Source organism: Helicoverpa zea, chromosome 21 (assembly GCF_022581195.2).
Source record: "Helicoverpa zea isolate HzStark_Cry1AcR chromosome 21, ilHelZeax1.1, whole genome shotgun sequence".
NCBI lineage: Eukaryota > Metazoa > Arthropoda > Insecta > Lepidoptera > Noctuidae > Helicoverpa > Helicoverpa zea.
Genome location: NC_061472.1, coordinates 10,260,674 through 10,284,973, shown reverse-complemented (window position 1 = coordinate 10,284,973; position 24,300 = coordinate 10,260,674). Strand labels below are relative to the sequence as shown.

Here is a 24,300-nt window from a genome sequence, read left to right as displayed (position 1 = left end):
ATCCTCCTGTTTGTAGGTGCGTGCCATATCTGGTACATATGTCATGGTAGTTGTGCTGTCAAATAGGTGCTCTTCGTGACTTATTTTTGCTATTTTATAGAAAATCACTCGTGTTTACTTTTAAGACTTTACTATTTCAATAGTGAATTTATCAACGAGTATGCCTACGTGTTGTATCGTGAAGTGTGGTGCAAGTAAGCACAAAAATCAAGCTGGATTGTCTTTACACAGGTTAGTAACCAGTTTTTGCTAGATTCTACATAAACTAATTCACATTGGATAAAAAATATGTTACGGAAACATGAATTGATGGTGAAAGTACTAATATTTAAGTTTATTTCTGTATAAAAAGCTATATTTAGAAATAAATGTTGTTTACAATAACATATCATATTGGCATAGTGCTGTACAGTTGTCATAACTGTATCGATATAATATCCACTTTTATAATTCAGCTTTTACTAATTTTAACAACAGAAGTTACTGTTCCTAAGACACTGAGCCCTCAGAGTTGTGTATTATGTTGAATAGAACATCTCTATTTTGTTATTTACTTAAGTACTATCTTTTCATCGCGGTATTACTCGCGTTCCGATGGATCTAATTCCGTACCCGAACAGTAATAGCCTATGCCCACCGGGTAAAGTGTAGCTTTCAAATCGGTCAACTTGTTTCGGAGCCTATTCAATCCAAACAAATAATCAAAGTATAGATAAGTTCAAGTTTTGATGTTCTTTAATTAAAAAAACATTTTTTGCAGGTTTCCTATACGAAATGATTTAAGGACAAAATGGTTAGAAGCTATTGGTGAGGAAAATATTAATCCCAGACATAAATATTGGTTTGTCTGTTCGCTTCACTTTGAAGATAGTTGTTTTAATAGAACACTGGATATCTTAAGATTACGTGACAACTCTGTTCCCACATTATTTTTGGTAAGTCTTAAGATAGTTTTTTTTTTTTTGTTAGACAAATCCTATGTAATTACATTATTAGTACAGTATATCTCTCCGTTCAATCGTTATTAAAGGAATATTCTTTTTTTCAGACACCCAAAGAAGGCCCCCAGGAGTCGTTGAATAGCTTGAAAACGATTGTAAATTATTGTATTTTTTTTAAGACAGTATCTACTTATGGCGTTTCTTGCGGATTCTTCTTCATAAGACCGAATCTTTGGCACCCTGCAACTAGTCTGACGTGAAAGAACTTTCATAGGGCTATTTGAAATAATAAATAATTACTTTGCCTGTGTTTTTTTTTTTTTTTCAAAGGTGAAGAAATGACTCCTCCCATTTGGTTGATGTTGTTGAGGTTATTAGTATCAGTGAAGTTAATGTGATAGTTAGTTCTATGACGAAGAAATTATTTATACTATATAGGTTATTTTTATGCACCCAGTAAGACTCGTACGTACTTCTAACTAGAATACAATATCGATATTTGTTGAATCCGGTAGTGGTACAACCCTAGTAATGGCAGCCATTTTAGTTACTACTGCAGACTGTAGGTGTGCAGGTTTTTTTCGTGACATTTCCTGTCCCTATAGTTATATGTCAATGAGCCAGACAGCCGACGATTGCTAATTGCCATGAAAAAAATGTTCCATTTTTAGTGCTACCACTATAAAAAATGTTAAGCATTTAAAAAGCTTCAAATAAAACAATACGTTTGTTTCCTAAAATCTTTTAAATCATTTTATTTTCATCATAATAAGAAGTTCGGCTTCAAAGTTAATGATCATACAAAAATTTTAATGGAATTATAAAAAGCTCAACTTATTATGAACTTTTGTCAAAACTTTTGAACGCGTTCAAACTTTCTAAATGTCAGTTACAAAAGGCCTCGAAACTTTCTTATTTCTCGTTTTTCTAGTTTTCTAAAATAAAACTGTACTTGTAACGAACAGGATTAGTGTTCTCCTTCAGTTCTAGTCTTGTATTTATCAATAGGAAGCCAAAAATGTTTTTGTTTATGTGAATAACCGTGGTTTTGTGAAGTTATTGTGATGGTGCCTCAGCAGCAGCGACGGAGACGTCGTCGCGCGGCTCTGGCTCGGACAGCTGAGCGGCGTGTTGTTGTGGCGCGCGGCGCCGGGGGCTTCGGGTTCACGATAGCTGGCCAGCGGCCGTGCGTGGTGTCTGCAGTGGCGGCTGGCGGGCCGGCCGAGCGCGCTGGCCTTCGCGCTGGGGACGCCCTGCTGGCTGTAGACGGGGCTAGTGTGGCCAGAGCTCCTCATGCCTCCGTCGCTCGCATGGTTGCAGCAGCCCCCGGGGCTATAGCCTTGTCTGTGTCGCCTCGAGAAGCACCGCCGACCGACACTGAGGACACGGAGCCTGATGAACGAGCTAGGACAAGAAGGCGACACCCGCCGCCTCGCCGCAGGCCTCAAGCTATGTTACACCATCCAGGTAACTTTGTTTACACATAAATTCAACAACTTTAAGTGGATAGACAATATAAAATAAGTAAATCTTTGCTTGGGGAGCTTATGGTGGTCAGTTTCTTGACACAATATCTATAATAATGCTTTTAATGGTGATAGGTGTGTAACATAATGTAGTCTCACTCATCAATGGAATATACTAAAGTGATATTCTACTGAACTTAGGTATAGAACAAAGTTATAGTCTTGACCTTTATATTCAGTAAAAGTTATGCAAATCATGAGTCAGCTAGGCTTGAGACTATTGACATAGTTTGGAGCATAGTTTACACTGCGATCATTAGAATAGATGCTGCAGTACCATTCATGTTTTCTTTGTTTATTGGAGTATAAATAAACATCAATTTTTGATATGATTCAAAAAAATTGTTATCTTATTAGATCATAGCTGACCTTATAGTCTAGTGACTAATAGCTACATATTATGGACTAGTTTACACCAGTGTTTTCACTCCAATCCTGCAGGACCTTCTTGATCCTGGATAAACAGTAGCCTATAGTCTTCCTCAATAAATGGTCTGTGTAGCACTGAAAAACTTTATGTCAAATGTTTTTACTTCAAATTCTCTGCTCCTAAAAGTCACACTAGTTGAACATTTCAAAAAAGTTGGTGTCATGGAGAAGAGCCGACAAGAAACTCCATTGGGTAATAATTGGATCATTAGTTCCTAAAACCAGTGCATTCTCGCAGACAATCAAACTCTTCACCCTCATAATTCTAGTATAGATACACCATTTCGCCCCCAGCCTTAGTCACAGTTTAAATCTTCTTTACTCTTTTTACAGATGGACATACAAGAGTGTACAACTATGTGAGTGCATTATAATTGATGTCACCGTCAATGTTTTGTGTTGTAGCCTGCACTGTGCACTAAATACTTTGTGTTCACACTTAGAAGCGTGTTGTTTGTGTAATTAATAACTTAACTGTTGTTTGTTTCGGTTTTGATCAACTGTGGACAGTTAAATTATGAAAAATCTTCTCAGCTTTATAATTATTTACTTGCTATCTAAAGTTAATACTTAATATAGACCAGTGGTTAAAATGTATTTTCAGTAAACTGTCAGTTTATCTACTGTAAACTATTTTATAAACTCTAGTTTCATTTTTCATGATGACTGTTTGCTACTATAGTAGTAGTCAGAGTTCTAATTCTGTCATGAACTGCAGTGTGGGGACATATCTGACTTTAGAGCTTGTTAGGCGGAGGCCCAATTTCACTGACAACATAAGCAAACGGTTTTCTTAAAACAACTGTTAACTATAAAGTTTTACATTCAATTTTATAACTAAAAAGTTGTTGTACAAAAAGCAAATGTTTAGTTTTTCCTTAGTTTTGTAAGATTATAAACATTCTTTGAAATAGATACTGATATAACATTATTGTTTTTATTGCACTTTATTACAACACTTTATTGCACTTCAATGTTATCAATAATACAATAACAGCATTTTTGCACTAATTTACTGCTTATTTTATTTATTACTTTATTGTTTTGCATATCTGTAAGATAAAATATTTTACATTACTTTCTGCTAACCCTGTGAAATATTAACATAGCATGTGCATTCTAGGCTGTATTTCTTTTTTGAATCAATTAGTATATTAGCATCTGTTAAAATATTTAATTGTCGGCAAAAACATAACATCACAATATTATCACAGTATTTTTGCCAAATGTACTCTGATTACATATGAGTTTCTTTTAATCTTGTTACCCTCACAATTACAGGTTGCCACGCTGCACCCAGCACATCAGGCGTCAATGAGATCCTACAGAACCTGAGCAGGGCTCAGCTCACCCCAAACCACGCAGCCAGGCTTGAGTGCCGCGCTGTGGTAGGGTACCTGGGCACCATAGAAACACCACAAGCCGCCCCCAACGCCGCCCCGGGGAACGTGCGCACCGCCGTCAGGAAACTCCGCCAGGAGAGACGACCTGCAGCCCCAGTGCTACTCTCAGTCCTCCCAAATTCTCTTGTCCTGCGACGTCCAACTGGCCAGGTCTTAGCCCAATACCAACGAGAGAGAATAGTGTACGCTGGCTGTGGTTCCGATGCTGATAGAAGATTCTTCGGCCTTGTGACGTCAGCAGAAACTTCAGAAGCCGAAGCTTCACACAGCTGCCATGTCTTCGCCGTAGATCCTCGCATGGCTGAACATGATGCTCATATTACAAGAGCTAGAGAGTTCCAAATCGTGTGTACTAGAGACCCAGTGGCTGAAAGATGTTTGGAGTTCCCTCCATCAGCGGAGTATGTTATTGGTGTTATCAGAGGCATGTACTCCTTGCCTGCAGAAGATTGCTCAAGCCCTAACCTACAGCAGATCTCTAAGCTTACTATCAAAGGAGACAGTCCAGCTTTAGGCAACTTTTCAAGGTGCAACAGACCGGTATTCCGAGTGCCTCGGGACAGGCGCCCATGTAGGCACGAAGAAAGGATAGAAGCTCAAGACTTCGTGGCCAATTCTCCTCAACCAAGCAACCACAGTGAAGTGACAACAACTTCTAGTAACAGCGACTCTGGAATAGGCTTTCACAATGACTGTCGGAACATAGCAGACAGGATCTTAGTCGTTGATTTCGCTGGACAACAACCAGCTCCCAACAGATTTCGACAAGACATGCCTCGGAGACCTATAGGACTAGTTGGGTGCAGCAGTTTCGAAGCCGATGGCTCCTTTCTATCGAACACGACCCCAGTTGTTGACGGCTTCGGAGGGCAGGGCAGGCCTTTAAATTTGGACGATGTAATACTCAACGCGAATGACCTTCAAACAGTCCGTCATGTCAGCCCTAGGAATGAGGACGATAACTACAACTACAACAACCTTTATGGTAACATTCCTTCTTCTTCAAGAGGTTACGTCAACGGCGCGGTCTACGACCAAGTATACACGGAAACAGAAGGTCACCACTACGAATTTATCCCGCAGCAATTGGACATGGATCTCGAAATCGATAGAGTGGCTGAAACCTTTAATTCTGTGGAGATTTATGAAGAAAGACCTCGACAGCCACCCGACTGGCAGTCTAATGAGTCTGTGGAGAATGTAACAGTGATTTCTGGTGGAACCAGTAAAGCAAGCATGGATTCCGTGTCTGTCTACTCTTCAAGGTCTCATGAAGAAGCCAGGCCGTCGAGGAGAAGGCATATGCAAGCCTCCTTGGATGATATGCTGGTGTTGGGGCTGAGAGATCCTCCGCCGGTCAGAGATAAGGATGATGATAATTTTGTTCATCCGTCCAGTATTAAATGCAAGGTCAGTATTGTAAAGAATTACTCAAATTGTTATGCCTTGTACAAGGCCCTCTCATCAAAACAATAACAAATTCGGGGTTGTTCCCTTTAATAGGATTAAGAAGGTACTAGATATTATACCACCCATCCTTAGTTTAATATTTAATTTCGTAAAAGTTTATTAAAAGAGGCAGTAGATGATAAAAAAAATATGTATTCACAAGTTTTATGCAACGTCTTTCTGCTAGCGATAAATTCTATCATGATGACATAGATGGCGCCACATACCCTGTTTTACGGCATTTTCAATCAATTATGAACTCATAGCCGACCACCCAAAATTTATACATAGAAAGTAATTCATATTGCAGTAGTCTAGCATAGAATCTTCCACTTTAAATTATTTACTTCAACATAGGTAATCTTAATAGATAATCATTGTAGAATCTTGTTTATTTGTTTTATACATTTACCTTTTATTTTATACATTATTTTATTTCTTTCCTACAGGTCCGAAAATCAATGAAGCCTCTAAACCTGCTATCAAAAACAAAGCACATTCTGTCGGGCAAGGAGCGCGAGAGACAGAAGGAGGAGCGACGCCGCGCGCTCAGCGCTAGCGCCGGCGACGTGTGTGGCGCACGAGTGGCCGACGTGTTGCCCGCGGCGGCCAGCGAGCCGGACCTCAGGGATACACAGGTATGTCGGTCAAACTTAATGGCGGCTCGGGAATAAATTTCGAGTGTATGAATTTGCTTGCTGAATTTAAAATATGGTTTCTGAGATGCGACTTGCGTTACTTATGTGTCGAGCTGCCGATATTGATTTTTTTTTGATTTTTTTTATATTTGTAGAAAAGGAGCGAACTTCTAGGTCTCAAGACATTTTAGGTTAGGTACTGATTATTCATTCAGAAATTCTGAAAACTGAATATTTTTAAAACTAATACAATCTTTCCCTTTGGAAAGACAGCTCAAGTTCCAATATAACAATTATAAGAAAACACAGAATTTCTGTACACATAATACATAACTTTACACTACGTACAATTTAGGGCTATATTATAGACCTATCAAATAGACATAAACTTTATGTATAACCAATAAACATTACATAAGCTAACTTTACCTATTTCAACGCATCCTTGCACCCGTGACGTCACATATGACGTAAGCTGGCAACGCATCAATGCAGTCGGGATAATTCCTAAGAAATAAGGTCTTGCATATGGCTTTTATTACTTTTAGGATTTTCCACGTGACCTACTTTTGAGTTCTAGAATATTTTTAAGCGTGAAATTGTGTGTATTGAATGTTCTAGACTAGACTGACTTTAATATTGGGATCTTATTTCACACATGGTCAAGGCAAGCTATTGATTAGCTTGTTTTATTGGTGCTACCAACTGATAAACTACATAAATATTTATAAATGCAATATGCATCACACATATTTATGTTGACCGTACCGGGAATAAAATGCAGGATCCTCAGTTCATCAGTTCGGAATGGTGGCCTTTGTGCCAACGGGATCGTTACTCGATCGAACTTATAAAGTAGCTAAATAAAATGAAATATGAGGCCCTATATATTCATAACTGAAATGGTTATTGTCAAAAGTGATTCTTCTCAGCAAAAAAAACCCAAGTGGTGAAGGGCGGGCGTTTTGGGGGCCGTCTTTTGTTTTTGATGTTCGAAAAGTGCTGATTTAGCAGATTAATTTGAATAAACGTTTTTGAGTTTGAGTTTGAGTGCAGTAGGTAACCAAATACATAGTGCAACATTATTTAACTATTATATTTAACATAGCGACATAAAAAACTATACGTAGTTAATGTCTCCATTAGTTATCGCGTCTGAATAACAATTTGATGATTTTACGACATCCTGTCACGTTGGCGCCGGCAGTTTCACCGGCGCCGTTTATTTACACGTTCACACTTACTAAAATAGCTGGAGTTATTAATATACGTCTTTCTTTATTAGAAAAATAAGTCATATATATTTTGTTTTCTTACTGGTCTAGCAGTTACGTAAATGACAGATGATATTTTTGTTACTTGGGGAACGATCAACGAATCGCACAGATACAGAATAGGCTTTGCGATTCGTTTTTTTTTTATATTCCTTGTACCATTAAAATATTATAAAATTTTTAGGGACATGACGAAATATAGATAATAAAGCACGAGGATGAAAAGGATTTAACTTGTATCAGCCGGATTTTATCATCGATGGCATCAATAAGCTTAAAATGGCTTTAACATATCCAAAAATATACATCACTATCAAACAAACTTATAAATAATAATTCCGATAGTAATAAATCGATTAGCCTTATCGATTATTCGTTTCCGAGTAGAATTATTAGTAAAGAATCAATGCATTCTTGAGTAATGTCGTCTGATTCTATGAATGGGTGTCCATTCATAGCGGACATTCTTGGCTTATCTAACGTTAGTGTGGGCGCATAGTTACGACTTACTACTGTTGCTAGGTATTTGTAGCACGTTTATTGTATGAGCATTTTCTTTTATTATTGTATTAGTGTAAGTATAAGAATATTTTCTGAGATATGTTGCTAGTAGAGATATGCCTGAAAATTATACCCTGACGTGATTTTGAAGTGCATTGCAGTCCTCGCTTGCTCGATTAAAAGGTCGTCTTCATAAGAAAAATGGGCACCTACTTGGATAAATATGACAGATTGCTTATCAAGAATTCAAGCGAATGTTTTGCTCAGGCTCGTACCAAATCTGAAAGGTGTCTGCGATTAAAACTGAAACAAGTTCAAAATCGCATCGTCTCAAATATGCGCTCGATTACATTTAAGTAACGTACTATGATGAATGCTCATACACACTCATCTATCTGAATACATACGCCCACAGATACCTACTCTGCATACACTTGCTTGCATTTTAAAAGCACCATACAAGTTTGATAGAAGTGCAAAATTTTTTACCTGACTTTCTAGAAACGAGATTCTCAGTTCGTCGATTTTTTTTAAGAATATGATAATCAATGGGTGGGGTAGGGGTAGAAATGTCAAATACACCAGTTTTCCTATCATAAAAGATGTCATTTGTACGTGTTTTATCTTGAGATAGAAAGAGACATGTCGAGGAAGTCATTACGTTTTTATGTTACGAAATTTTGTCTTAATCTGCCAGGCATGTGATTGGACTGCTCTTTAAGAAAAAAACATCAACAAAGAAGTAAAAATCCTTACCATGTGTTTATGCAACTATGGGATATTAAAAAACCAATTCGCATTGAGAGCTTTCTCGAATATTCGAGGTTTAAAAAAAAAATAAGAAAAAAATATACAAAGACACCCACAATTCAATACTTCAGTTTACAAAGATGCCACAACTCATATAGGTAAGCCAAACACAAACCTTCTAATTGTATCGCCATATGTGGTATGTGCGCCGGCGCCGGTGCTCGGTCAGTCGCCCGCGCGGCTAATTTAGACGTAATTGACGATGCTCTGGGTGCGTCTGCGCAGGATTGCTTCAAGTTTGAAGCAAAAGCAAATGCAGTTATGGATGGAAATTATAATGTTGAATTTGATGAAGTTCAGTCGAAAAAAATGTCAATCAAAAGTTAGTTGCTGTAGGTTTAACTGATTTCCATTCAATATTTTTTTTAGTTTTTTTTATGTGATTTGCTAAAATAAATAAGCTGGAAACACCGACCAGGTCAAGGAACTTGTCAAGAGTTTTTTTTTATAAATTAAGTTTTATTTTGTAATTTTTAAACCTTGAGTAATATAAAATATTGAGCTTTCGACTAAGAAAATATTTTATGGAATTTTTCCACACATTTAATTTTAACCTAAATTCCTAAAAGCGCAAAGTATAATAAATTATATTGAATACTAGTTTGATGGATACTCGTAATAAAAATTCCCCGCTGCACACCGCCCAAATCACGTTTAAATAAATAAACAGAATAAAATATTTTTTCATTGTAAGCAATGAAAAATCAATGACGTATATTTTAGTGGAATTTACTTATAAGTAATACACAGATTTTAAATAAGCTTTTATTAAAATACACTGTAAATCCGTAATCTCCTGAAATACTGCTTTTTTATTTGGAAACGAAAATATGTATCTAGTTGTATAGACTAGACATAGACATAATTATGAATCCCCTAATATTGTTTTTTATCTACCTAATTTCTATCTCAAGTTTAGGGAAACGTCACCCGACGTCATTTGTTTTGCCATACAAACTACTATGAGACGTCAAAAACAAAATATATTTGTGAATGAACGGATTAGACGAGTGTTAGAGGCTTATAGGCTTATAGATAAAACAATAGATATACGGCTGTGACGACTACGATACGGTTCATTGAGAAACATGACATTTCCTGTGCTAGGGCTCGCCTTAATTTTGTGCTCCGGAAGCTGATACTTCAGTAGTGTGGTTTATCGAAAATTCTAGATTTTGATTTTCTTTCATTAATTCTGAAATATAATATGTGTTAACTAAGCCATTTTGATAAGGCATATTTTTAGTCGTAAATTCCACGTAGGCGGATTTGAGAAAACTCTGACACGAGGGCTAGTTATGTGATTAAGCCTGCAGCAAAGTCCTATATAAACTTTAAGTTTAAGGGTTTAGGCACCTATAATATAATTCTTGTAACACAACAATAACCCACTGTTGGACACAAATGTGAATTTGTTGATGAATAAATAAAAAAAATAAAATGTTATTTATGTACCTAGCTAAATAACGTGTGATATTCAAATGGGTAGCCAAAGTTCAGAAACATCGATACTTTTTCGCATTACTCCCAATTTTTCAACTTCCAATACGGTTTTTGACGTCACACGTCACGCGTCGGTTTTCATCAATGGCCGTAAAATTGTTCAATGAATGGATTAACGGTATATTTTTAGTGACAGCTCTAACACTTATAGATAGGACCTATCTTTAGCGTAATCTTTATTATTTGCTGCGTTTTATAAACGAGGACTTGCATACTTCAGTTTCTATTTTTAGCTGGTTTAAAGTACGAAGGAATATTCCGAGCAGACATATCAAGAATTGTTATGAAAATTGGGAATACCGGTTAAACAATTTATACTCTTTGTTTCTTAAATTAAAAATGTTTTCCCCTCTTTTTTTAACGACGTCAAAAATCATCAAATGACCCCTCCCGCTGTGGGTTAGCAGCGGTGAGGGAGTGTCAGACTCTTACTGCTCTTACTGACTAAAAACCGTCGTGTTCCGTCGCAGGCATTTTATGTACCAGGGCCGTGGTAACTCTTTCGAACAAGACTAATGTAAATTCTAACAAGAATAACGTTATCCGGGGTCGCCGGATTTACGCGATCTCTTAGGTACGGGTGTAACACCGCCATCATCCAGTCTCCGGATTGTTGTATGAAAGTTTCTAAAACCCACACAGCGATATCGGCCTATCCCAGGTGTCCAACCTGGGACTCTGTGTACGCTTGTGACCACTTCGACCAAAGGGTATTATTCCTATTGTAAATATCTATGTTCATGCGACTGTATGGTACCATTTCTGAGTACATACTAGGTGACATACTACAACGTAGTATTAAGTTGTGAAGAGGTGTTTGTCCAACACATTTGCCGCGACTTGACAGACACGAAGTGTTGTCACATGGCAGCTCATTAGTTTCCACTCTTGTAGAACCAGTCACGTTGGTTGGGTTGTGGTTGTGGTCGTGGTTTTAAAGAAAATTAGGATTCAATATTGACAAAGGCAGTAAAGAAATCAGGATGACATGATATGTTACGTATACTAAATCCCAATTTTCAGTTGTCTAAAACAAACGGAATTAGATTGAAGCTACACTAACCTTTATAATAGAGGACACAATAATTCAGTTCTTATCACATGAAGCGGATCTTTTATCAATTATTTATATTACCTGTTTTATTATATCTCAAAGACTAGATATATCTGACAGTAAACAATAAAGGACTAAAAGATTACGCAAATAAATATCAACTTACAATAGTTTACTGTTTATTTTTACCTCTTTATTTTTAGTTCGACATTACCTAGAAAATGTTATTTATATCTGAATAGGATTTGATGTCAACGGATGAAACATAAACATATTTACTTACATACAAGACTGTCCTTGGATCATTTTCAGAAGTCGGCTACAATCAAACGTTACAATTTGAACGACGATAAGGAATGCGGATCTTTTATCTTTATTTTAAAATCAGTTTGTTGTAGGGTAACCAAGATAGTCGAATTTCCGAAGACTGTGCTTGACTATTTTTAGGCTTCTTCTGCGTATTTATACTAGAAATCTTTTCCATTTATTGAATTCGGGTTTTTATCCACGTGGATATGTCGACCCTATCGTATCTTTTACCAGCATCCTTAGATCCGTGTGCTTTCCAACAAGATTGGAATAAATTTTAAGATATAATGCTAATGTTGGCTGCAAAAACTTCTGTAAATCCTTTATTATCTTTTCTAAATTACCATTCATAAATGAAAATTCTACCGGCACTAGACATTGAACTCATCTTTTAACACCGTAATTTCAGAACACATGTGGTTCAAGCATTTCAAGTACCTATACCCCATTTTTTCATCACCTTAACGTAACATACACCAGGAAGGTCACCCTTTTTTCCTAACACATGGCCACCCTACGTAGTACAAATATTCTATTTCAGTAGCAATGTGTATTATCAGATATTTGTCGAGGCACCAAGGGCCGGCTATATATAGCAACTGTGAATCACGTAAGGACGAATATTATCATTCGTTCCAGTTGCATTGTTTATTAAGATGTCGTGAATAAATAATCTTTGTACTGTATAAATAATGTACTGTAAAGTTTGTAATTGTGTAGGGTTTTGTGTTTATTTGTTTTGGGCAGGTAATTTTGTGTTCGGATTATAGGATGCTTCTTTTTAAGATTTTTTTATTTGTATAGTACTTTGATGACTTTTCTTATCAGACTTGTAGATCTATGAAAACTCAACTATTCTTTAGTATATTTACCCTTATTACCCTTTTGGTCCTACCTATCGCAGTATTTTTCCAAGTTATTCAAATAATTCACCATTAAGCAACACGTAACATAGTCTACTATGTGAAACATTTTGTTTAACAGCGGATGTGCCGGGCCCCTCGACACAATAGAGCGAAATAACCGCACACATAATTACTACTGAGTTATTTAAACATTCATCTAAATAAGTATGGGAAAAACTTCACAAAAGTATCGATAAAAATAGACCTTCTCGTTTTTGAAAAGTCGATTAAATTATCGATAAGTCTATCTAATCTTGGAAGGTATTTTTTCCTTCAGAATTTTGTGTTGAAAAAAATACAGGAAAAAATATATGCAGAAAGGGCTTAACCCATCAGTAGATTATTTATGAGATAGACATGAAATTAAGTAAGACTGATGTAATAATAATCCTGATCGAAGTTCGTTATATAGTCTAGACGTCTAGACTCCATAAGTATACCTAACTTATAGTTTTTTCCTAAATTATAGCAATAATATAAAATCATATCCTCGCTAATCTAACTAGCCTACAAATGAACACTGAGTTACTTATATTAAAGTCCCCTTACTTCCAGTCTAGCGTCAGTAATTGTAATTTTAATTACTTTCATAATGAATATCTTACCAACACATTAGAATATGAACAGTATTTATTAAAACTGCGTGCAATTAAAACGTATTTATCGATATATAAAAGACATTAGCGACAAAATGCGCTCGTAAAGATACTGAAGTTCTTACATCAAAGGAGTTTATTAGCTATTTGCAATGAGAAAGCACAAGTAATTATACAATCATACTGTTTATGACAGCGGCTGTCGTAATTGATTTTCTTATCGAAAGTCATTTGAAACCGTCCCGATATTCTATCTATCTCCGCTTATCATCCTCCGAGCCTTTTTCCCAACTGTGTTGGGGTCGGCTTCCAGTCTAGCCGGATGTAGCTGAGTACCAGTGCTTTACAAGGAGCGACTGCCCTATCTAACCCCCTCAACCCAGTTACCCGGGCAACCCTATACCCGTTGGTTAGACTGGTGTCAGACTTTCTGGCTTCTGACTACCCGTAACCACTGCCAAGGATGCTAGAGATAGAATTTTGACGTTAGCCCCAAACAAGTAATATAAAATTTCTATCTCTAGTCACCAAAAAAAAGGATAGATAGAATTTTGGAAACGGTTAGTGAACTGATATGTATTGTCGGTAATTTTGTAATTTATCGATGTTGCATGTATGGTTACGTTGTGTGAGAGACATTTAATTTTCTTCTTATGAGTTTCATTAGGTTTCAAAACGTAGGTTGTAATTTAATAGTTTGCTAAATCAAGTCTTTCTCAGTTTTAGGTCATGATTCCATCTACTATAGTACATCTTTTGATTGTAAACCGTTTCTGATAACTCATTAATCATTCCAATTTGTTACCGTTCAAAACTATACTGTGTAATATTGTTTTAGCAATAACTTTAATATTTATTAATTAATTTATTGAGTTCCAAGTCCAAAACTATGAATGAACAGAGGTACTTGAGTCAATCGCCGTCAACATCAGCCATGAGATGGAGAGATAGCTTAGTCAGGCCCGCATGTCGTTCAATATCATGATCCCTTCCCTTGGGAATGTGGAAATTCAATTGGGTAACTATTAAATGAATTGAGAATGCTTTGTTAGTAGCAGAAAATGCTGATTGAAATGGTACTTGGCTGATATTATCTTTTTGAACTGGAAAAAGACTATCCGGGATTAAATCATTCCATGAAGTTATTTCGTCTTGCTTAATGGGTTGGGAAGAGCATACCTAAGTTTAACTATCGCTTGTTACTTTGATGATAGATATTGTTAAAATTGATTATCGAAAGAAAACTGTCATTGGTTCTTGTTAGTTTAGATCTGGTTTCCCATGGGGACAAAAATATTAATGAAAGGTTAATTAAAACCAAACACTGCAATAAAATAGATAGAACAGCGAAGGATGTTGTAGGACTTAGAAAATAGTATATCTAATTTAATTGTGTATTTAGTGTCAACATTACGGAATCTTATCTCGGCTGCTCGGTGCTATGCATATAATTTAGCAACCAGTTTCTAGTTTCATATCAGGCAGTTAGCATAATATTAGATGTTATCTTAACTGGAAAATTGCATTTATCGGTATATTTAAAATAGGTACATCACTATTGGATATGGTAGTAAGTTACTGTAGTTTTTTTTCTTCTGTCTGTTGTAAATATGCAATGCTAGCTTATTTATTTTTTGGAAATCTAAATATGAAGCATTTTTTGCTATTCTTTAGAACTATTACTCTCTTATTTCAAATGTTTTGCTTGTAAGTGAATGGCGTAGGAGGTGTTTGCCCTTAAAATCATATAGGATTATAATTAGTAGGAAAAAAAAACATTAATGATGAATCTAATATAAAAAATGGCATGTTTATATTTTAATTTTTGATTATTCAACAATTGGACAGTATTTACGATCCATTATGATAGATATTACATTATTTACCGCTGCGCGCACACGCAAGATCATATCGTTTTAATTATAAAGTAAAGACAATAGCTCTAAGCTGTCAGTTTATATTCGTGAGTAGGTTGATTCATTCAGTTTTAGTGCCAAACCGTGACCGTTTGCCAATACGGTGGCTTTATACGGTATTAGGTATGATTGGTAGTTACGTTATTATGGTCACACCTGTTTTTTCAGTGACGTTTAAGTAAAATGATTTTCTTTTCATATTATTTTCAAAAAATTTAACGAATAATGCGTGCTGTTAATTAGATCATTTAATAATTTATCAGCCATCAAATTTGGAAATATGACAAAACGTCAATTTGTTACTTTTACTTCACCAAACAGACGACATTGCTAATTAAGTCACCAGTACCTTCTAATATCTTCCAAAAGAGGACTCACAGTTCTATATCCAGCCTACTTGCCCATATGCCATACAGCAATACTACTAAAACTGTCAATTGATTCCAAGTAGCGCATTGATTGATACAGTGGCTGCCTATCGAGGACGCGACCTGATTCTAGACCACTGAAATAGATACGGCAGATAAACACAAGTTTAACTCACCATACATATTTATTGGTTTGTCAAGAGAGCGGGTCACATAGATTTTTTTACCTTATTTCTTTTTGTTTTTACGAGACAAAGTTACTGGAAATAAAAGTGTTTACTATTTATTGGTGTTGAATTTGTTAAGTAATTTTGTGTCTGTTGACAAATATTATGGGAGTGGTTTCGTGGAGTCGTGAGTATTCTACAGAATTGTCATATTTGGGATATGTTATTTATTTATTTGAGGTTAACTAACAACTGTTTACACCTTAACATTAACAACACAAGTTGTATGTAATCCTACACTTGTGTAACAATTAATTATAGGTTAACACACATGTTCCACTAGATTTGACTAGATGAACCTTTAACTAAAGATATAAAAAAAAAACACTGTTTAAATTTAAAGTATTAATATAAGTCTATACCACTGAAATAGATACGACAGATAAACACAGGTTTAATCATTGACATATAACTATAGGGACAGGAAATGTCACGAAAAAAACCTGCACACCTACAGTCTGCAGTAGTAACTAAAATGGCTGCCATTACTAGGGTTGAACCACTACCGGGTTCAACAAATATCGATATTGTATTCTAGTTAGAAGTACGTACGAGTCTTACTGGGTGCATAAAAATAACCTAGTATAAATAATTTCTTCGTCATAGAACTAACTATCACATTAACTTCACTGATACTAATAACCTCAACAACATCAACCAAATGGGAGGAGTCATTTCAGTAGGGTGATACCTTTGAAAAAAAAAAAACACAGGCACAGTAATTATTTATTATTTCAAATAGCCCTATGAAAGTTCTTTCACGTCAGACTAGTTGCAGGGTGCCAAAGATTCGGTCTTATGAAGAAGAATCCGCAAGAAACGCCATAAGTAGATACTCTCTTAAAAAAAATACAATAATTTACAATCGTTTTCAAGCTATTCATGAGAAAGTTATATAATGCAAATGGAGCTAATTATGTATTAATCGATAGTACAAAACAATTTTAGTGCTAAGAAAAAAATATTTATACAATTCGAAACCTATATTCGGTAACTAAGTTCTCAAGCAAATATTGCAACTTGCATTCCGATTTGCTCGTCCGTGCGGAAGCACTGCCGTGCCCGTGGTCGCCGTAGAAGCATCATGTGAAAATAAAAAGGCAAAACATATTATTTTCAATAAAATATGTCTTTAAAATCCTGAATTTTATAATCAAAATGTTTTTAACTGCATTTTAAAACTTTTTATCTGTAAAATGAAGGATATATATATAAAATCATAAACTATTCCCAAAAAATATACACATATATTCGGAACGCAACTAAAACCGCGAGGAAAAGCTAGTATTTAACTAAAGAACAAAATAAAGATGTTTTATCTTATATATAAAAATGAATTGCTGTTCGTTATCTTCTTATATATAAAAATGAATTGCTGTTCGTTAGTCTCACTAAAACTCGAGAATGGCTGGACCGATTTGGCTTTTTTTGGTTTTAAAATGTTTATAGAGGTCCAGGGAAGGTTTAAACGATACGAAGTTCGCGGGATCAGCTAGTTGAAGTTGAAAATAATACACAACTCTGAGGGCTCATGCCCATTTTCACCAACAAATACTTAAATTAAGGGATCCCCTAAGAGCATTTACGGAAAACTTAATAAGAATTTCGTTTTCACCAAAGTTTAGGTATCCCTTATCCATAGTCATTTATGTCAAAATTGGGAGAGCCCTTATTCCAAGTGGCACTTAGATTAAGAGATTGTTGGTGAAAATGAGCATCAGTGTCTTAGGGACAGTAAGTTCTGATGTTAAAATTTGTAAAAGCAGACTTATTAAGTGGATATTTTATCGATACTATTATGACAACTGCACAGCACTATGCCAATATGACATGTTATTGTAAACAACATTTATTTCTAAATATAGGTTTTTATTCAGAAATAAACCAAAATATAAGTACTTTCACCATCAATTCATGTTCCCGTAACATATTTTTTATCCAATGTGAATTATTTTATGTAGTTTCTAGCAAAAATAGGTTCCTAACCTGTGTAAAGACAATCCAGCTTGATTTTAGTGCTTCCTAGCACCACACTTCACAATACAACACATAGGCATATTCGTTGATTATTTCACTATTGAAATAGTAAAGTCTTAAAAGTAAACACGAGTGATTTTCTATAAAATAGCAAAAATAAGTCACGAAGAGCACCTATTTGACAGCACAACTACCATGACATATGGCCAGATATGGCACGCACCTACAAACAGGAGGATTTCAAAAGTAAATGTCACCATTTTACGCAATCACAAAAATATTGTTGTCCCTGTTTTCAAATACACTTATCTGCTTAGAAAGAGTGAGACAGAACTATGTTGCATAGTTTGTTTCATATTTCGCCCATATTTATATAACTATAGATACGTCTTTAACAAACGGCGTCTCCTTATAATTCTAAGCTCGATGGGTTTAATGCTCACCATACATATTTATGGTTTGTCAAGAGAACGGGTCGATTCCATTTTTAAACTCATTTTTTTATCGGTGCTGAATTCGTTGGACAATTTTGTGGTCGTTGACAAGTAAAATGGAAGTGGTTTCGTGGAATCGTGAGTATTCTGGTGAATTGTCGGATTTGGGTTAAATAATAGATATAAGGCAGGTACCATCCAAATAGATGGAGTTTTAACAAAGCCGCCTAACCAAAGATATCTGAGCAAAAAAAAGAAACACTGATTATATAAAGTATGTTATTTTGGTCAACCATATGTCAACCAACATTTTATGTATATTTTATTTGTTCTTTTTATGAATTGGAATATATGAGACGTAGTACTCCAAATAAAAAAAATGTTTTGTTTTAAAACATGTTTAGCATTTCAATATGGGAAGTCTTTCCTAACAGATATTTAGTCCAAAGAAAGCTAGTCATAAACTATCGAAAGAAAGGTGTTTCTCCACAAAAGAAACTTGGAATACAATAGGAAGCCACGGAGCACTTTCCAAGCATTTCAATACACTATCATTGTACTTACATATGTATAGAGAGGTGTGAATATGTTTACCTTCCCGCGGAAGACATAAAACCTGATAGATGATAAACTATTTTTTTATAGACTATCAGGTTTTTATTGTAATTTTGATAGTAACTTCAAAAGCTTCTGTCCGATAATGTTTTGTTTACAAATGGTTATCTTCGTAATAAAAAAAACCGTTACACTATGCTAATCATTTACTGAATTAGTTTTGTGTTGCAGTTTTCGAAAAACTTGGAACATAAAACTTGGAAAACTTGGAAAACCGGCCAAGTGCGAGTCAGAATCGCTCATGAAGGGTTCAGTACCATTATTTAGTAAATGAGCAAAAAAATCACGTGTGTTATATGGGAACCCCCCAAATTATTTTTTTATTCTAGTTTTCAGTATTTTTCGTTATAGCGGCAACAAAAATACATCATCTGTGAAAATTTCAGCTCTCTAACTATCACGGTTCATGAGATACATCCTGGTGACAGACGGACGGACGGACAGAGGAGCGAAAACAATAGGGTCCCATTTTACCCTTTGGGTACGGAACCCAAAAAGGAGCTACTCCAGCCTAATTTCAGTCTTTCCAAACCTTGGACACATTTTTATATGTACAAAATATTCTATCAAACATTCATCCATTCAATCAATAATATAACCCTACTTAAAACCAACCACACTTCATTCGATAAAGCCGTACCGTCTACATGACTTCCGTACTTTGCAAGGTTGGCGTACCGACCTCTTTTCGGCAATATCAGGGGGTCGGAAAGTCAAGAGTTATCAAAACGGTGCAATCAATGAGTTCTTTGTTTTTACCAATTTTTTTGACAGGATGTTTATGGAATTGAAGTTTTTGCGTTGGTTTGCAGTTGTAAAATGTAATTTTGATATCGTGCTTATGTTACACATGCGTGTGTTTGTAACGGTGTGTCTATGTGTATTTTTTTTACTACTGAATGGATATTGAAACTGTAAACCAGCTCCATACAACATTTTTGTCTTACAAAATATTAAGCTTTTCTCCATTAAAAACAAATAAAGTTGTTGCATTTTTGCAACATAAATAAGGAATGGAATACAGTGTGACGGCTAGGAGTTTTTCTTTTTCATAAAATATATTTATGTATTACTTATTTATCTATACTAATATTATAAAGAGGAAAACTTTATTTGTGTGGTTGTAATGGATAAACTCAAAAACGACTGGACGTCGTGTTCCGTCATAGGCCTTTTATGTACCAGGGCCGCGGTATCTCTTTCGAACAACCCGCAGCCCCGGCAGGCCCGATTGTAAATATTCTTTCACCATTAGAAAGCTATTATCTGCGAGTAACATAGGCTATATTTTGCAGTAGCTCCATCGGGACGCGGGTGAAACCGCGGGAAAACTGCTAGTTTATTTATATATTGTTATACACGGCAGTATAAAGAACTTTCTTTTCGGACAGTTAGCAAAAAATGGGTTCTAAACCCCAATCGTCCTCTTTAGTAGGTACACATAGATTGATGTACCACCGTAACGGTTTGAGGGCACTCCAGCAGCTAATGTTGTAAATAGGCAGCTTGCCAAACACACGACTTTAATTACGGAATTAATTGAAACACGTTTACTTTGATGTTTCACTCAGTTTCGTTGGCTAATGTAGGTGAACTGTCAATCACGGCTTCGACAGGCTACAATATTTTTTCTTTAAAAATTTAAATCGTACTTTAATTCCTCAATTTCGTTGCTATTACTTAGACAGGAATTCCATTTAAATTGCAAAAGACACCACTAATTAGCAGGCTTTTATGAAAAAATGCTAAGGAAAAAATACTAAAAATCGTATACTTAATGAACTTATTTATAGCACTCTGATAAGTAAAGCACACTGTGTCCAGATGATCCAAGCTGCGCACGCCACGATCATTGTTCGATTTATTTACACGCTGCGTTCCCGCAACGCTCCCGCCTTCGAAACAATCAGTCACTAGCCGGCCGCACTTCATGACACACGCATCTCATGTAAAAACAACCATTGTTACAATGACAAAATATCTGCTAATTAACATTTCGTAACATCCAACAAGTGTTTTTTAAATAAACCTTATGTGGACGCAATAAGGTACAAAATTGTTTGTTTACTTCAATTGCAATAATTGATTGCTAATTGGTTATAGTGCTTTCTCTGTTCCGCTTTGTGACAAGTGAATAAGAGTCGGTGATTTGACACGTGGTCTCAAATTGGTGATGTTTGGTGATTAGTGGTGGTGATACAAAATGGCGAATAGAGTGATGGGTTACGTGATTTGCGGATATAATTCCGTGGATAATTTGATGGTGAGTTTTTTTGTTAGCCGGCGAATTCTAAGATATTTCTAATGACTCTTTGATACAATTGTTTCATTTTTTATGTGCTCTTCATGTAATTTTATCACGTACTCTGAGATATGAATCGGTTGCTTGTCATAAATCATTGTTGTTCGACCTATCATAGCCAGAGTAAATTCCAGCAGGCCTCTCGATACAACTTTGTTATTTTTAACTGGATTCTTACTAAACTATCGATAGTAGTTATTATATGACGTAATAACTTTATTAAAATCTTCATTGATGAACATGCTAAGGATAAACTTTTCATAAGATTACCAAGTATGCATATAATTCATATGACCTGAATTTACTCAAATAAACATACAGAACAAATTATGTAGATTAGGTACTAGGGACAGTCCCTTTTTCCTCTTTCATGAAAATCAAACATGACTGAAGAGACACAAAAATAAGTGTGTTACTGCTTATCATCCAACCGAATTAAAGATTGATGCCATACCATACAAGTTGCTCCCAGTGGTTCCACCTGCGTGCCGAGGGAACTACTTCCAGAACCTAGAAAAAATACATTTCTTAAATCAAATAGGGAAAAATTTTGCAAACATTACTAAAATTAATATTTTAGGGGGCTCCCCATACAACAAACGTATTGTATTGCTTGTTATATGTACCTTAATATGACTCGCATTTTGCCGGTTTTTCCTCACCTTTCAAGTCTTCAATAGACAGTATACAAAATTCTAATTAGCTGTACATTCCATGATAAGATTCCATACGATATTAATTCATATTACATAGCTGTACGTAGCCAAGAATAGATTGCATCTATGAAGTTTATAATTTATGATAAACTGAGCATGTCTGCTGACGGCCGATCTTACTGATAGTTAGCTTATCTGGTTAGGAAATTAGTTTAATTTTGTTATATAAAAGTACATGGTTATTATGTAGGCCTAAGCTAATTAAGTAATAATAGAAGTTAACCGTTATATATCGTTTTTTTTGCGATAAGAATGATATCGAAGTTTCAAATTCAATCCTCATACGCAATTTACGCACTTATTTTAGGATTTTAATTATAATATTTCGCGTTTTATCCCTGTTATTGTATTATTTAGGATAAACCAAAAAAATATAGTTTCCCTTTTAGCCAATTATCGCTAATTTGGTCTTTTAAATACCATAACCTATTCGGAGTAGTCAGAGTTTTAATTCCAATGGCAATGTTATTTGTCACGTATCCTTGACACTAATCTATGGACCACAAGGCCCTGTAACCGGCGGGAGCTGATGACGTCATATTTGACACCATATTTATCTTTACACTGAATGTTTTTATTATTAAAAGTTATACTCAAGTTGAGTGTGGTCTGCGATTTTGGTTGCAGCTGCAAATTTTGACTTATGTATGACCCAGTACACTGTTTGTCTATACTGTTTTCTCTTTATCTTTTACTATTCTGCCCCTAAGGGTCATAACGTGATAGGTAATAGACGGTGGTACTACAAGAACTGATATATCGACCGTTTCGTTTTTTTTTCAAATCTAACTGGTATGTTCGGAGATGAGAGCGTTCAAACGTACAACAAAAATTCATAGGCTCAATAACCAATAACTTAACATGCCAAATGTCCGGACACTTCATATACAACGTTCGCATTTTAATCACTGACTTCTACATAAGGAGAATGATACATACGACTTACTTACATGTTTGTATGTGTGCGTGCAAGCTCGCGACAACTGGCCCTTTTTGAAGCGACGCTACTAACGTCAGGAGTGAATGCATTTCCATGAGTACTTAAATGCACTTCCGACAAAACCCCGCTACCTTGATTAATAAGTCAGGAGTTGACCTATTTGTGAGCCCGTGGCTAAGTTACAGCCACGTAGGTCAATTGATTACAATGTTGAGCAATGCTTGTGCTACGGACTGAAGTCTGTAGATGATGTAACCATCTTCTCATGAGGAGTTCTTGTGTGTTTCGGAAGGCACTTTAAATTGGTGGGTCCCATCTGTTATTTGAACCCTTTTGGCAGTCGTTAAGGCTAGCCTGAAACCAGAATGTATGACATACCTACATTGTTGCCAAGGGGTATCGGGTTGCCCAGGTAACTGAGTTGAGGAAGTCGGACAAGCATTCAGTCTATGTAAAACTCTGGTGCTCAGCTGCCTCCGGCTAGACTGGAAGCCAACTCCAGCATAGCTGGAAAAAGGCTAAGCAGATGAAGATGTTTTGAAATATTCCTCCTGACAATCTTTACAAACAACATTATCAAAACAGAATTCCTGAAACTGACCGAACATCGTTTACCTCATGTGTTAGATTATGCAAGTCTGCTAATTAGTGTTGGTAATACTTTCCTGTTTGTAACTTTGTACGCGTTGGATAAGAAGTTAGGTCATATTGTATCATGTTCGGTAACTGAGGAGAAGTAGCTAATAAATTATAATGAGGCTATGAGGAGAATATGCCAGGTGCTTCTAGCAATTTCCATCGCATGTTGAGTAACAACATCAGGTCAAAATCATCAACTTGATACCTCGTTATGAGACTTGTTGTAAAACTTCTTGGTTTCTAACTATCCCCAATACTTCACAAACCGAAATTTTTATCTGCCATAAGCTTCTAGTAGCTTTAATCTGAATTGGCTTAGCCTGAAAGCGTACAGACAAACATGCTGTAGCTGTAGTTGAATTTCATAAGACCATCTTGCGATTTTTTCATCTTGCTATTTTCACTTATAACCATTTATAACCTGAAACCTGTGATCAAAAGCCTCAACATAAAATAAATTCAGTTTCAAACATAAAGCAATGCAATAAACTGGCCACCGCGCGCGGCCTCGCTCGTTTTATTTCCGACGGTGATACACAAACAAACATCACAAATATATTGCTCGTATTTAAATGCTTTTTATTGCGTGTTTGTGGGTTTTTTGTTCTGTTATTTGGTTTTTGCATTTTCAATGTTAAAGGTTAGTTGAAAGTTCGAAGCGGATAAGTTTCTAGCCAGAGCATCGATTTGAAAAATCATTCAGGGAAGGAGAGGTCTAGGTTATTTCTAGAAGAAATTAGGAGATCTGTTAATATTATATTTAGTTCCCAAGGGTTAGCAATGCAGGTGGGAAATTACCAAATGTGGGTCATCATACCACTAAATTAA

At 35.7% G+C, this 24,300-nt stretch overlaps 1 protein-coding gene and 1 long non-coding RNA gene across 2 annotated transcripts in view; both read left to right on the top strand.

The window, feature by feature from the left end:
• The first annotated feature begins 874 nt into the window (after positions 1-874).
• On the top strand, positions 875-1,187 carry LOC124640843. The gene is made up of 2 exons (XR_006985602.1): positions 875-935; positions 1,049-1,187. It is a non-coding gene; the product is annotated as an uncharacterized LOC124640843 (long non-coding RNA).
• A 611-nt stretch (positions 1,188-1,798) lies between these two features.
• The window catches only part of LOC124640696 (regulator of G-protein signaling loco), a 100,654-nt gene continuing 78,152 nt past the window's right edge, over positions 1,799-24,300 (top strand). Inside the window, exons 1-3 of the mRNA XM_047178587.1 lie at positions 1,799-2,408; positions 4,178-5,709; positions 6,198-6,386. Of these exons, the coding sequence (XP_047034543.1) occupies positions 2,006-2,408; positions 4,178-5,709; positions 6,198-6,386 (2,124 nt within the window). The 5' untranslated portion in view covers positions 1,799-2,005. The remainder of the gene's footprint in view (positions 2,409-4,177; positions 5,710-6,197; positions 6,387-24,300) is intronic.